Below are 13,439 nucleotides of genomic sequence, written 5' to 3'. Positions count from 1 at the left end.
ATCGATGTATGTAGACGTATTCCAATGACGTCTTCCGGTCGACAAAAAAAATAAAAATGAACGTGTTTCTAACTTACAACTGCCATATAAAGACGTGTTCCCAGCGGTTTTGGGAATTGGTATATAAAAATGGTGTTCATAAAAGGGGAACCCAACAGTGTTTTCTAGTTCCTTTTTGAGTCGATGTCCATGTCAGCAGTATCAGTATCAGTATCAGTATCAGTATCAGTATTAGTATTAGTAGTAGTTTGTTCATGTTGGCAGTAGTAGGTGAGTGTGAGGGGGAGGGTGTGGGTTATGATGGATCCTCCTTGCGTCCGCGTGTCCACGGGTAGGTTCATAGGCTGCCACTCAACGATTTAAATGGCTCCATCTCCACTATTGAAAGTAGACGCTTGCGCTCAACAATTGGATTTTTTTTACACTCAACGACTTTTAAATGGTACCACTCAGCTATTTTCATTGTTTACAATGAACGATTTAAATTGCTGTCACCAGCCTTTGTTTTTTTAAGCTGGGGTTTGGAAATTTGAAGCGTTTCTTCTGAACGTGTTAAAACGCTCAAACTCGACTATTTTAAATAGACGCTGCCGATGGACAATTGGAATCATAACCAAGCTAGGCATCGAAGTGTGAACATCCTCGTCATGCCGAAGAAAAGTTTGAAGAATGCTGCAAATAAGTGTCCTGGCCGTAGCCGTGGACGCTGACGCAAGGACGATCCATTATACCGACGTCTTTCAGCCTATGAGTAACTTAAAAGTAACGTCTGTCGACGTGTGGCAACGATCGCGTAACGTGCCAACAACACGTTAATCATAGGTTAGAAATAAGTTTCGGGTACGCTAAGCATTACCCCGGCGTGTCTCAACTTATGATTAACTTACAAGTAGCATGTGTTGACGTCTGTCAACGATCGCAGACCGTGCATACACCTTGTGGCCAGCGTAGCGGAACGTGTGAGTCATACGCCGGCATACGTCGTGAAATTTCAAGCATGAAAAAATTTGAGGACAACCGAAAAGTACAACGTTTAAAGCCAACGTACAACGACGTATGGCAGTGTTTTTCAGCGTGCTCTCAATGTTATCAAAACTTACCCATAACGTATTCAACGTGTGCCAGCGTTTTAGAAAAAAAATTCAAAAATCGGCATACGTTGGCTAAAACGTCAAGGTGTGACCGGGCCTTTAGCCAGTGATGGCAACGTATTAAAATGTATGTAAAACGCTGGCTTACGTTGAACTTTTGATGTTTTTTTTAAAGATTCGGACGTATTTATAGCGACTTGGTCTTATGTATAACGCATTAGTAACGGACACAGAACGTTTCGTTGTGTTATAGATAACTTATACCAACGAATGCTGAACCTGTTGTTGGCCTACACAACCTATGCCCAACGATAGTCTAACTTAGGCATAGCACGTTGCACGCATTGCCGATGATGTCGTGACGTAGCCTATTAAAAGGCTGACGCACAACGATTCGAATCATAACTGCCGTAGAAATGGAAGTGACAACATCGCGGTCACACCTTGGCGATCTTGCCAGCGTATGCCGACCTAAGAAAAATGTGTCTAAAACGTTGGGGCACATCAAATACGGAATGAGTAAGTTTGGTATACGTGAGTCGAACGCGAAAGTACGCTATCATAAGTCGTAGTAAGTAGAGTACGTCAAGAAATTTTAAACATGTTCAAAATTTTACGACGTACTTGGCGTATGACACACGTTCCGCATGCGTGGGGATAAGTTTTACACACGATATGTGGACGCTTACACACGTCCACAAAGGCTACTTATAAGCTACTCATAAGTCGAAACACGTTGCGGTAATGTCTTTTTACGCGAAACTTATTTCTAACTTATGTTTGACGTGCTTTGAACCAATTCTTTACGTAGTCCCAATACACATCGACGTATGTAGACGTATTCCAATGACGTCTACCGGTCGACAAAAAAAATAAATGAACGTGTTTCTAACTTACAACTGCCATATAAAGACGTGTTCCCAGCGATTTTGGGAATTGGTATATAAAAATGGTGTTCATAAAAGGGGAACCCAACAGTGTTTTCGAGTCCTTTTTGGGTCGATGTCCATGTCAGCAGTAACAGTATCAGTATCGGTATCAGTATTAGTATTAGTAGTAGTTTGTTCATGTTGGCAGTAGTTGGTGAGTGTGAGGGGGAGGGCGTGGGTTATGATGGATCCTCCTTGCGTCCGCGTGTCCACGGGTAGGAGACATCTTTGCACCATTGTTCGAAGTTCTTCGCGGCTAAATTTTTATGGGGCTTTTTCAACAATGAGCTATGGCTTGTTTTTACGATTTAGGTCTATTCATATCGGGTTGGACAAATGCACAATTAACTAATAATGTGCATAGAGCGCTTCATAACTTATAGATATGGTATACCAACGAATAATTATCGTGGAGCCGGCGTTCACAAACTATGCCCAACGATAGCCTAACTTATCCATATCGTGCGGCAGTTTATCTTTGCCGGTGACGTGGGGTTTGCTATTCATCGGCTACCACTCAACGATTTAAATGGCTGCATCTCCACTATTGAAAGTAGACGCTTGCGCTCAACAATTGGATTTCTTTTACACTCAACGACTTTTAAACGGTACCCCTCAACTATTTTCATTGTTTACAATGAACGATTTAAATTGCTGTCACTCGCCTTTGTTTTTTGACGCTGGGGTTTGGAAATTCGAAGCGTTTCTTCTGAACGTGTTAAAACGCTCAAACTCGACTATTTTAAATAGACGCTGCCGATGGACAATTGGAATCATAGCCAAGCTAGACATCGAAGTGTGAACATCCTCGTCATGCCGAAGAAAAGTTTGAATAATGCTGCAAATAAGTGTCCTGGCCGTGGCCGTGGACGCTGACGCAAGGACGATCCATTATACCGACGTCTTTCAGCCTATGAGTAACTTAAAAGTAACGTCTGTTGACGTGTGGCAACGATCGCGTAACGTGCCAACAACACGTTAATCATAGGTTAGAAATAAGTTTCGGGTACGCTAAACATTACCTCGGCGTGTCTCAACTTATGATTAACTTACAAGTAGCATGTGTTGACGTCTGTCAACGATCGCAGACCGTGCATACAACTTGTGGCCAGCGTAGCGGAACGTGTGAGTCATACGCCGGCATACGTCGTGAAATTTCAAGCATGCAAAAATTTGAGGACAACCGAAAAGTACAACGTTTAAAGCCAGCGTACAACGACGTATGGCAGTGTTTTTCAGCGCGCTCTCAATGTTATCAAAACTTACCCATAACGTATTCAACGTGTGCCAGCGTTTTAGAAAAATTTTTCAAAAATTGGCATACGTTGGCTAAAACGTCAAGGTGTGACTGGGCCTTTATTGTGCTGTGTCAGTGAGTGAGTGAATCAGCACTGATTTTCAGATCTATTGTAAGCTCTATGACCTGGTAAGGTTTGCATTGTTAAATACTCTGTCTTGTTTATTCATTTTTTTTTAACAAGGTTTTGATTTGCAAAGCTTTTAAGCAATCATTGATATGTTTGTGTGGTCATCAATATTATTTTCTTGTGTGTGTTTGACAGCTCCTTTGGGAATGTACTTTGTCTCACGTTTTGGCTACAAGGCAACGGTAATGCTTGGTGGAATTCTGTCCTCTACTGGTTTTGTTGTTGCTTCCTTTGGCACGAGCATTCCATTTCTCTCCATGACCCTGGGACTCGTTTCTGGTACGTAAGAGACAAATTAGATATTCTTCAAACTTTTAAGCCAATGCCGATTTCACATGAAAGACACCGTATGACGTTCAAAACAATTTGTGTTCATAAAAAAATGTATTCACATTATGAACAGATTGCACTCTGAGAAGGTTAATTCAAACTTTATTCTCTCCTATAAAGATGTGTACAAACACATTTTGATGTAAATGGATCTACATTTCAGTTTCATTGCGTATTTTAACCATGACAACCTAATCAACTTTCGATATGTGTGTGCTTGCCTTTTGTGCTCATAGAGAAAGATGTAGAAAAAAAACGAGTTAATATAATTACACCTCAATGTGTCAATGCATATGCCTCAGCCCATGTTAGGTGTCGACCCACTGTCACGTTTGATCTCAATTAAAGGTCACGAGAGAGAGAGAGAGAGAGAGAGAGAGAGAGAGAGAGAGAGAGAGAGAGAGAGAGAGAGAGAGAGAGAGAGAGAGAGAGAGAGAGAGAGAGAGAGAGAGAGAGAGAGAGAGATAGAGATAGAGATAGAGATAGAGATAGAGATAGAGATAGAGATAGAGATAGAGATAGAGATAGAGATAGAGATAGAGATAGAGATAGAGATAGAGATAGAGATAGAGATAGAGAGAATAAAAGAGAGGATAAAAGAGATAATATCAGATACTTCAAACTCGAGTTAGGTTCTGTAAAATGATTTTCAAACGGCACGTGTCATTGGACCCGTTGAGCCCAAATTGAATCGATTCGTCATATTACAATCCATACGTTTGCCATGTTTGGTTGAATTCCCTTCAGCGGTTCACAATTTATTCCCAAAGTAAACACAATAATGTTATTACGACATCATGAAAACATGATGCCAAGCATTATTTAATACGGTTGTAAAAATGCCATTGAAACGCTGTGGAATAACTGTATTTTCATAGCATTTTAACCGTTACTATGATATTACAATAATTTACCCCCGTGTTCCCTCTCCTTATCTTCATTATTCCCCACATCCCTTATTTGTCCAAATCTCCCTCTATTTTGTCTCTCATCCCTGCCGTTGGTGCTTCCTCCTCTCCTTCTACTGTTCCTTTTATTCTGTTACATCCTGAACCGTTATATGTTCCAGCTCCTCCATGAGATTAACATTATAAACTTCAAAATATTTTTTAAAATATTTGAAGCATGCAATGTTTTCTGATAATGTTTTAATGATTAAAAAAAACCAAAAAACCCTGCAAAATATTGTTTTCATAACATTTGGATACAGCCCTAAAATGTTGGTTAGCTGAGACAGTCACAAAATTATTTTCAAATAAAAGGGCGCATGACCTTTCATCTTTTGAACCCAAAATGTAATCAGTTCATCTTTGTATTGCAGTCTGTACTTCTGCCAAGTTTGGTTGTAATCTCTTCATTGCTTCACAAGTTTTCACGATGACAAATATTTTTTTCAATTAAAGGTCACACAAGGTATCATAAAGACCGATAACGGACGGATGGACACATGGACAGACTAACACGAAAACATAATGCCTCTGGTATCGGCTGCATTATTCTCTCTGTAGCTTCTGCTCATAGCAACAGCTTATGTTCCACCATGGAGATTGTAAGAGAGATTAGGATGGATAGGGAAATGTTCAACAAAAAAGTTCCACACTTTTTGGAGAACAGGTTCAGCATATTTGGCAGCTGGTTGAGGAACACCTCACAGAGAAAGGGCTTCACGACAGCAAAATTTATTACAAGTATTTGGGGGAATATATTTTGGACCTGGTTATGAATTTGGCCCACTGGTTGCATCATTACTCACGCATGGCTGTACAGCTGAAGCCTGTCTGTACATTAGGGAAGGGTTTGTAATTTAGCCAGGGTGCTAGCACAAAATAGTCCAGCTGTTAAGCCCCCTATGAAGGGGACGGGGGGGGGGAAATTGTGCAATTTTTGTTAAAATAAACCCATCTCACATTGATTATAATCACCATTGGGATTAACATCAGGGTTGGATCCATCTTGTAGCTTCCTATTTTGGGGCGGTGCCTCCTTTTCTGAAAAGTGGAAGTACAAAACAAGAAATTATCTGACCCGTAACAGTCCAACTTGGTGTCAATTTCTTTGTCCAAAATTGGAAATTAGAGGTACCGGTCGCTGGTACATTTTTAGACGTTGACCCATCTAGTGTCTTACCAAATTCAGTGTCAAATCCACGTTTTTGAAAACTGGTGTCAGGGAATAAGTCCAACAATGAGCAGTCTGATTATTATCTCAACTTTGTGTTTTTATCCTGATACTAGCAGAGTACTCGCACTCCACTTGGTTGTTGATTGCGTATTCCTTGCTGAAAAAGTATTGTCTATATATTGCAAGAAAACTCTAGATGTGTGTGTGGTGTGTGTCGAAAGGGGTCTCACGGGTCAAGAGGGTCTAAATGTCCATAGGTCTGAGGGGTGAAAGGCGGTAAATGTGTAAAGGGTCTCAGGGGTCAAAAAGGTCTAAATGTGTCGAAACGGATAAGGGTCTTCAAGTATCTAAAATCTCTAAAGGGAAAAGGGATCTAAAAGGTATTAAAGGGTCTAAAAGGTCGAAAGGGACAAGGGGTCTCAAGGGTATGTTCCAATAGTAGTTAGTGTCTAAAGGGGTCAATAGGGTCTCAAGGTCTAGAGGAGTCTAAAAGCATACGAAAGTGTCAAAGGGTTTAAAAGGTATCTTCCGATAATAATTAATAATTAATAGATGGACTTGTGGTCCAACAACAGTATGTAATTAATACATATATTCACGTCATTCGACTGAGACTTCACCCACCTCGACCAGAGTCTTCACCCCCATCCCTCTCTCTCCCCCTCCCCAACAGATTCTCAGTTTTAGATCTGTGTGTGTGTGTGTGTGTGTGTGTGTGTGTGTGTGTGTGTGTGTGTGTGTGTGTGTGTGTGTGTGTATGTGTATATATATAGAAAACTGAATGAAGGTAGGTGTCACAGATGTGTTTTTCCTATTCCAGTGGCTGTCTACACATTGAAAAGAGTGGCAGACATTAAAAAAAAGAAAAAAGCAAACAGATTCAGTTTGTCCAAAGTTTGTCTGAAATATAAAATAGATGTGATAATATTTATAGTCATGCTTGTGTATACAAGCACCGCAGTTTCAAAGCTTGACTCGTAGATCAATCAACCCCAAATGGCAGCTATGCCACCATTATTATGCCACATATTTATACTTGTAACTGCACCGTCTCTACTGCTGGAAGTTATATCAGCACTATCCTTGTTCCTGGCAGGCCCCTAAGCTGGAGCACAATACACTTCAAGCCAGCTTTACCACACTTGCAGCACCCATGGCAAGACTTCTTGCAGTTGCAGTGTAACAGTTCATAGCATGTCTTGGATGCTTGTTGTGGAGTGATCCAGAATGGTTACCACAATCCAGAGACTTTTGTCCATCCTCAATCTGAAGGACTTGGCAGCTGTGGATTGGGATGCAGGCAGATATTCCAACAGTTACTCTGATAGCAAGACAGGCTTGATGTGTTGAATGAGGGAAAGCAAATATTATTGTGATGTTCTCCAGTGAACAAGACTTCTGTGCAAACAGTTGCTTTCTGGCATCATTCCCATCGTCGGTCACTTATTCTACAATACAGATCGAAGCACAACAAAGCTCTGTAGCACTGACACTGACCAGTCGCTAATGACTTTAGGCATACTGACTAACTGTTGAAATGCTTCAGTCACCTCAGGCTACACATTCCAGATGTCCCATGCCGTCTTCTTCTCCATTCCAGTGAACGAGGACATGTTATCACAACCTGTCAAATCATGCAGCGGTGGGAAAGTAGCTGACTTCCTTGCAACAATGGATGCTGCAGTCGCATGTTCTTTTGTGTGGCATGTCTCTGAGTTGTTGGTCTACGATGTGAAGTTAGCTGTTTATAGCCGGCTTTGGACCATTGTGGTCAGGTGCTGCAGTTATTATCAGCCTCCCTCTAGCCATGTGTGGGGCAGTCTTGCAAAAGATGATCTGTAGTCTAGGGGAGGCCACACTCACAGTCAGGTGAGTCAGCAAAGTCCCAGGACAACATGTTGTGATGGAATCTGCCAACACCCGTTCGGAGCCGGTTAAAGCAACACCAGTCCTTCCGAAGCAACGTCATGAATGGGTAAAAACTTAAAGTTTTTGCCAACTCTAAAGGCTACCCACAGGTCATGAGGCTGAATCTCGTTCACTGTCGCTGTTTCTGCCAGCACCACAACATCAGTGTCAACTGTGCAAAGCATGAGCTTATTGCACACTTTCTTCGTGTTATCTGCTGTATGCTAAAGCATGTGCGTATCAGCCTCTTCATGTGAGCATGGTGCTAGGCCATGAGGAACAAAAGGTTCACACATATGATGTCATAGGTCACATGGTTTGGCAGCCATATTGGATTTACCCTAAAACCTATCAACAAGCTCAAATGAGCTAAGATCCTCGTCCTCTTAATGATGACATCATAAAAACGAATATGACGTCATTGTGATGTATCAGGTTTGCGATAAATTATCCGTGCTAATGCCCGGCTTGATTTCCGCAAACAAAATTCAAACAGCTTGCCTAGTATTGGAGATAATGGTATAGGCGATTTCCATTAGCGGCGATATTATGACGTCAACTTTTTTTTCTCGGAAGAATTTCCAAAATCGGAGATGGTTACTGCCTGCGCGTGGGCTTTCTGCATATACATGGCAAGTTTCACGAAGATCCGATGAAAACTCTGGGTTGTGAAACAAAAAATGTGAAAAAATAGGAATGACGTCAATTTTTTATGACATCATAGTGATGTATCATATGTGCGGTAATTCATCTCTGCTAACACCCAGTATGATTCACGTAAACAGAATTCAAAAAGCTTGCCTAGTTTAGGAGATAATTTTTTCGGCGATTTCCATTTGCAGAGATATTTTGACGTCACAACTTTTTTTCTAGGAGGAAGTTTCAAAATCGGAGATGGTTACTGTCTGCGCGGGGTATTTTTACATATATATGCCAAGTTTCAGGAAGTTTCGATGAAAACTGTAGGCTGTGAAACAAAAAAGTCCACAAGAAGAAGCAGATGAACAACAATGTGAGTAAGACTTAGAGATCCTCTACGAGGATCTAAAAAGTCTACAAGAAGAAGCAGAAGAACAACAACGTGAGTTAGACTTAGAGATCCTCCACGAGGATCTAAAAATCTTCTTCTCCAGAACGGCTGGAAATATCGAGGTATCGAGTGACATGAACTTGCACACAAGCTAAGAATATGACTTTATGAGGTGTAATGTTTAAAAAAATACTTGAATTGCTAAACCTGTTGTGTTTCTTTCAGGGAAAGGTTTAGTTATCAATTATCAATTACAAAATCGTTTTCATACACGAAATACATTTTAAACCGATAATCACAGTCACTTAAACTTTGAATGTTGGAGTAAGATTGCTCCGTTGTGTCTCGTGCCCCTCCTCTTTAACCAATCTTGTCCCACCCCGAAGTTAGACAAGATATATATATATATATATATATATATATATATATGTATATGTATATATATATATATATATATATATATATATATATATATATATATATATATATATATATATATATATATATATGTATATGTATATATATATATATATATATATATATATATATATATATATATATATATATATATAGGGTGTCCCAAAAAATATACAACTATTCATTTGCAAAGAGGATGGTCATAACATGTATTTGTAAAAAAGATATATGGCTGGATAGAAAGCTGAAAAGTTGAAGTTTATTGTACCAATGTCAAAATTGCCACCAAAATTTAAATTTTGGGATAGAATCGTCGTTTTCTTTTAGACCAAATGTTCGACGGAGGCTCCACTTTGTCCGATCACTGCCTGCAAACGCGTTGTCATGTTCTCCATCACTTTGGGAAACGTTTCCTGAGGAATGTTCTGGATTTCTCGGTGGATGTTTTCCTTCAGCTGATCAAGAGTCTGAGGCCTAGGGTTTCCATAGATCCTGTCCTTGAGATACCCCCACAAGAAGAAGTCTGGAGGAGTAAGGTCAGGGGAATACGGTGGCCACTCAACGTCTTCATAGAGGGAGATAAAGCGGATCTCAAAATGTTGGTTGAGTAAACTCCTTGTTTCCCTGGCTGTATGGGGCGGTGCCCCATCCTGCTGGAACCACTGGGTACTCATCTGGATCAGGTTGTTTCTCCTACGGGCCTGAGTACGTAGCTCAGGCAGATAGAATTCCTGAATCATTTCGCGATAGTTCCTCTGGTTTACCGTGCAAGTGCGTCCCTGGTCATCTTCAAAGAAGTATGGACCAATTATCCCATACCAACCAACCGCCACCCACATGGTGACTTTGAGAACAGATCGAGGCACCAGTTCAGTTGATGCATTAGCAGGATGTTCAGTTCCCCAGTACCGAAAGTTTTGCTTGTTTACCTCCCCAGACAAGTGAGCATGACATTCGTCTGTCATGTGAAGTTTTTTGAGGAAGTCTGCATCTTCCTTCAACTTTCCTGAGAACCAATTTGCAAGGTCTAGTCGTTTGCGTTTCTGTTGATCAGTAAGCACCGTTTCAGTTTGAATTTTGTATGGAAAGGCATGAATGTCTTGGCGAAGGATCCTCTGAACGGTGCTCTTATGAATGTTTGTCTTGGCAGAAAGTCGTCGAATCTATTTTTTTGGACTCTAAACGACCGCCTGTCTCACCATTTCTTCATTTTCTTCACTACGACCTGTCCTCTTCCAACCACTGTAATCCTTGTGAAGGTCACAGATGGTTCCCACATTGGTAAACTTTGCGACGGTGCACTTTATTGTCCGAAAGTTTGGTGCATGGCACAAGTGGATACCGAAATGTCTCGAGTAAAGACGTTGCACCTGTATCACACTTTTCGTCTGGTGCCAAAGTTCAACAATTTTCGTCCATTGTTGTACGGTCAGTCTTGGCATTTTTCTGGCGCTTGCTTAGTATCAAAATAAACTTCAGGGTCTCTGCAACAAGAAATGAAGCATTAGTGACAAAATTACTGCTTTTTTAGGATCAAACGAAGCATTTTAAAAGTTGTATTTTTTTGGGAACACCATATATATATATATATATATATATATATATATATATATATATATATATATATATATATATATATATATATATATATATATATATATATATATATATATATATATCAGGTGGGTCTATATGTGAAAATGTAAAACCTTCCTTATGTTTGCATTTTTAGACACAGAGTCATGCATTTTAATGTCGAAGTGAGTTTGCTCATTATTCGGTGTAGTTAGCCCCCACATTTAAAGATTCTTGCTCCGCCCATAAAAAGGGCAATACATATGAAGGTTCTACATATGAAAATGTATTACCATTGTCATGTTTCCATTTTAAGGCAAAAAGTGGCACAAGCTTTGACCGTTAAGGTGAGTTTACTTGCTTTTGGTATTGCCCCCCCCCACTTAAATATTTTTGGCCCCACCCCTAAAATAAGCAAGACCCAAGATGGGTACAAGGTTAAAAATGATATTGACCCATGAAGAACCCTCATGGTAAATTCATGATTTTAGCACAAAGTGCACAGCTTTCCAGCTTAACAGCTGGACTGCAAGAGCCAACTACTTGCGAAGGACACCTTTGGATCCATAAGTGCTGGTGTGCTGGCAAGCAAACGCTGGCAGATGGAACGCCGGCTTAAAGTCTCATCTGATGAATGGTGCATTCAATGACATAACACCCTTCCTGCAAAACATCAGGATGACACTTCATATTCGGGTCAGGAATTGAACCTGCACGAGACAGCTCAAAGGTAAGTGTGCTACCTCTGAGCTATCCTTTCAGCCTAGTGAATATAATGTAAATGTGGGATATTCTTCACAAATATCTGAATAAAAGTGGGAATCTTTGTGTAGGGAACATATAGTGAACACAACATGGAGAGCAAGAGCGAGAATTGCTTTGTAATACATATCCCCGACCGATGTGATATTTTCAAAGTACAAAAAGGGCATAACTCTGTGAAAAATTGACGAAACGCCTTAAAACTCGAGCTTGTCCGATAAATTATCATAAAGTCACGTACCAAGTTTCAGTTGAATATGTTAAAGGGTATGGGAGAAAATTTGGAAAAACCACATGTGGGACGGATGGATGGACAGCTGAATGGACAGACGGAGAGCAAACCTATAGTCCCTTCCTGTGAAACCGGGAGGGGACTAACAAGCCTGAACAATTCATGTCACGTGTTAAATAAGGTAGTTTAAAATCTTCTATGTCAACAGCGATAAATTTCTGGAATTCATTTTTTATACAACCTTTACAATCTTTATTTTATTTCAATTAAATTACAGTATATACTTGAACACTGGAGAACACAAATCGCCTTTTCCTCCAGTTTTGCTGTACTTAGACATGTTGCATAAATTTGTGTAGAAGACCACATAAATGGCACGAAACTTCTGGATTTTTTCTTGTACAACCTTAAAAACCACCACTAGGGTACCCAGCCTACAAGGTGGGGTAACCTATTGTTTTTGCTCTGTTTAGTTTTTTTGTTTCTTGTGCCTGGTGTTGGTTTAGTGTTTAGGGTGGTGGCTTGGGATCTTCAAGGTCCTGAGTTCAAGCCCTGCTGGCCAATTAATTAACATCAGGGGGGTTAACTCAGCCTGGCATCCTCCAAGGTCGGCAAAATGAGCACGAGTATACTGGTAATTCTCCCTGCATGTCGAAGGCAACAAAAGGGTTGGCATCAGAAAGGGCATCCGGCTGTAAAAACATTTCCACAAGAAAGGGTACCATGATTGGAGCCCACAAAAAGCTGACCCCTGCTCAGGGAAAAAGGCTCTAAAATGGTGTGATGATGAGTCTTTTCGCTTTAAAATCCATTTTCTCAACAAACGTAAGTCTGATCGGCACGAAATTTTCACCTTAATACATATCTTTCTTATAGCATACATCATTGATAATTGTGACGTCATAGGTCACGCGGTACGGGCACCATCTTTGAAAAACTGAAAAACTGGACCTCTGTATCTCTAAAACCACACAATGGAAAAAATAGAAGCTTGGCACAAGGCAAGAACTCTAAATGGAGATGACGTGTGATTTTTTGTGACGTCATCGGTGAAGTGGTATCCCAGTGAAAATTCGACAGGGAGAACGCTGCATCAGAAAAATTAGAAATTTCTTGATTGTCATCTACGCAACTGACTATCGAAAAAAATTTTTTGACGTCATAGGTCATGTGGTTTTTTGTCAGCCATATTGGACTGAAAATTAAAAAAAAAAATATATAAAAATCTTCTTCTCCGAATTGGCTGAACAGATTGAGGCAAAACTTTACACACATGCTTGAACAAGTTTGTTAATTTGTAATTGAGAGGTCACGTGGTTTGGTGGCCATATTAAATTTACTATGAAGCCTTCAAAAATCTTCTTCTCCAGAACAACTGGTCAGATCGAGGGGAAACTTCACAAACGTATTCTCCAAGTGTAGTTCATATAAGTTGGTTTATGAATAATTGTGCAGTCACATGGTTTGGCAGCCATATTGGATTGAAGTAAAATATTAAATAATGTTTACTCTGGCAACGCTGTATCAATCAATGTGAAACTTCACAGTTATGATCTCGGAGACATGGGGAATGCACGTTTTAAATTTAAACTCAAACGACAAGTTCTGGCAGCCAGA

The 13,439-nt window shown here is 40.2% G+C and overlaps 1 protein-coding gene across 7 annotated transcripts in view; it reads left to right on the top strand.

Annotated features, from left to right (window-relative positions):
• Nucleotides 1–13,439, top strand: part of LOC147035394 (monocarboxylate transporter 12-like) — a 170,912-nt gene that overhangs the window by 108,789 nt on the left and 48,684 nt on the right. For all 7 annotated transcript variants that reach the window (XM_085897717.1, XM_085897725.1, XM_085897742.1 and 4 more), the window contains one exon: nt 3,583–3,726. In XM_085897717.1, coding sequence (XP_085753843.1) covers nt 3,583–3,726 — 144 coding nt within the window. The remainder of the gene's footprint in view (nt 1–3,582; nt 3,727–13,439) is intronic.

Source organism: Eptatretus burgeri, chromosome 1, assembly GCF_056783735.1.
Source record: "Eptatretus burgeri isolate ZD-2024b chromosome 1, Ebu_testis_v1, whole genome shotgun sequence".
NCBI lineage: Eukaryota > Metazoa > Chordata > Myxini > Myxiniformes > Myxinidae > Eptatretus > Eptatretus burgeri.
The sequence above is the reverse complement of the archived record's forward strand: the minus strand, read 5'-3'. Positions and strand labels throughout refer to the sequence as shown.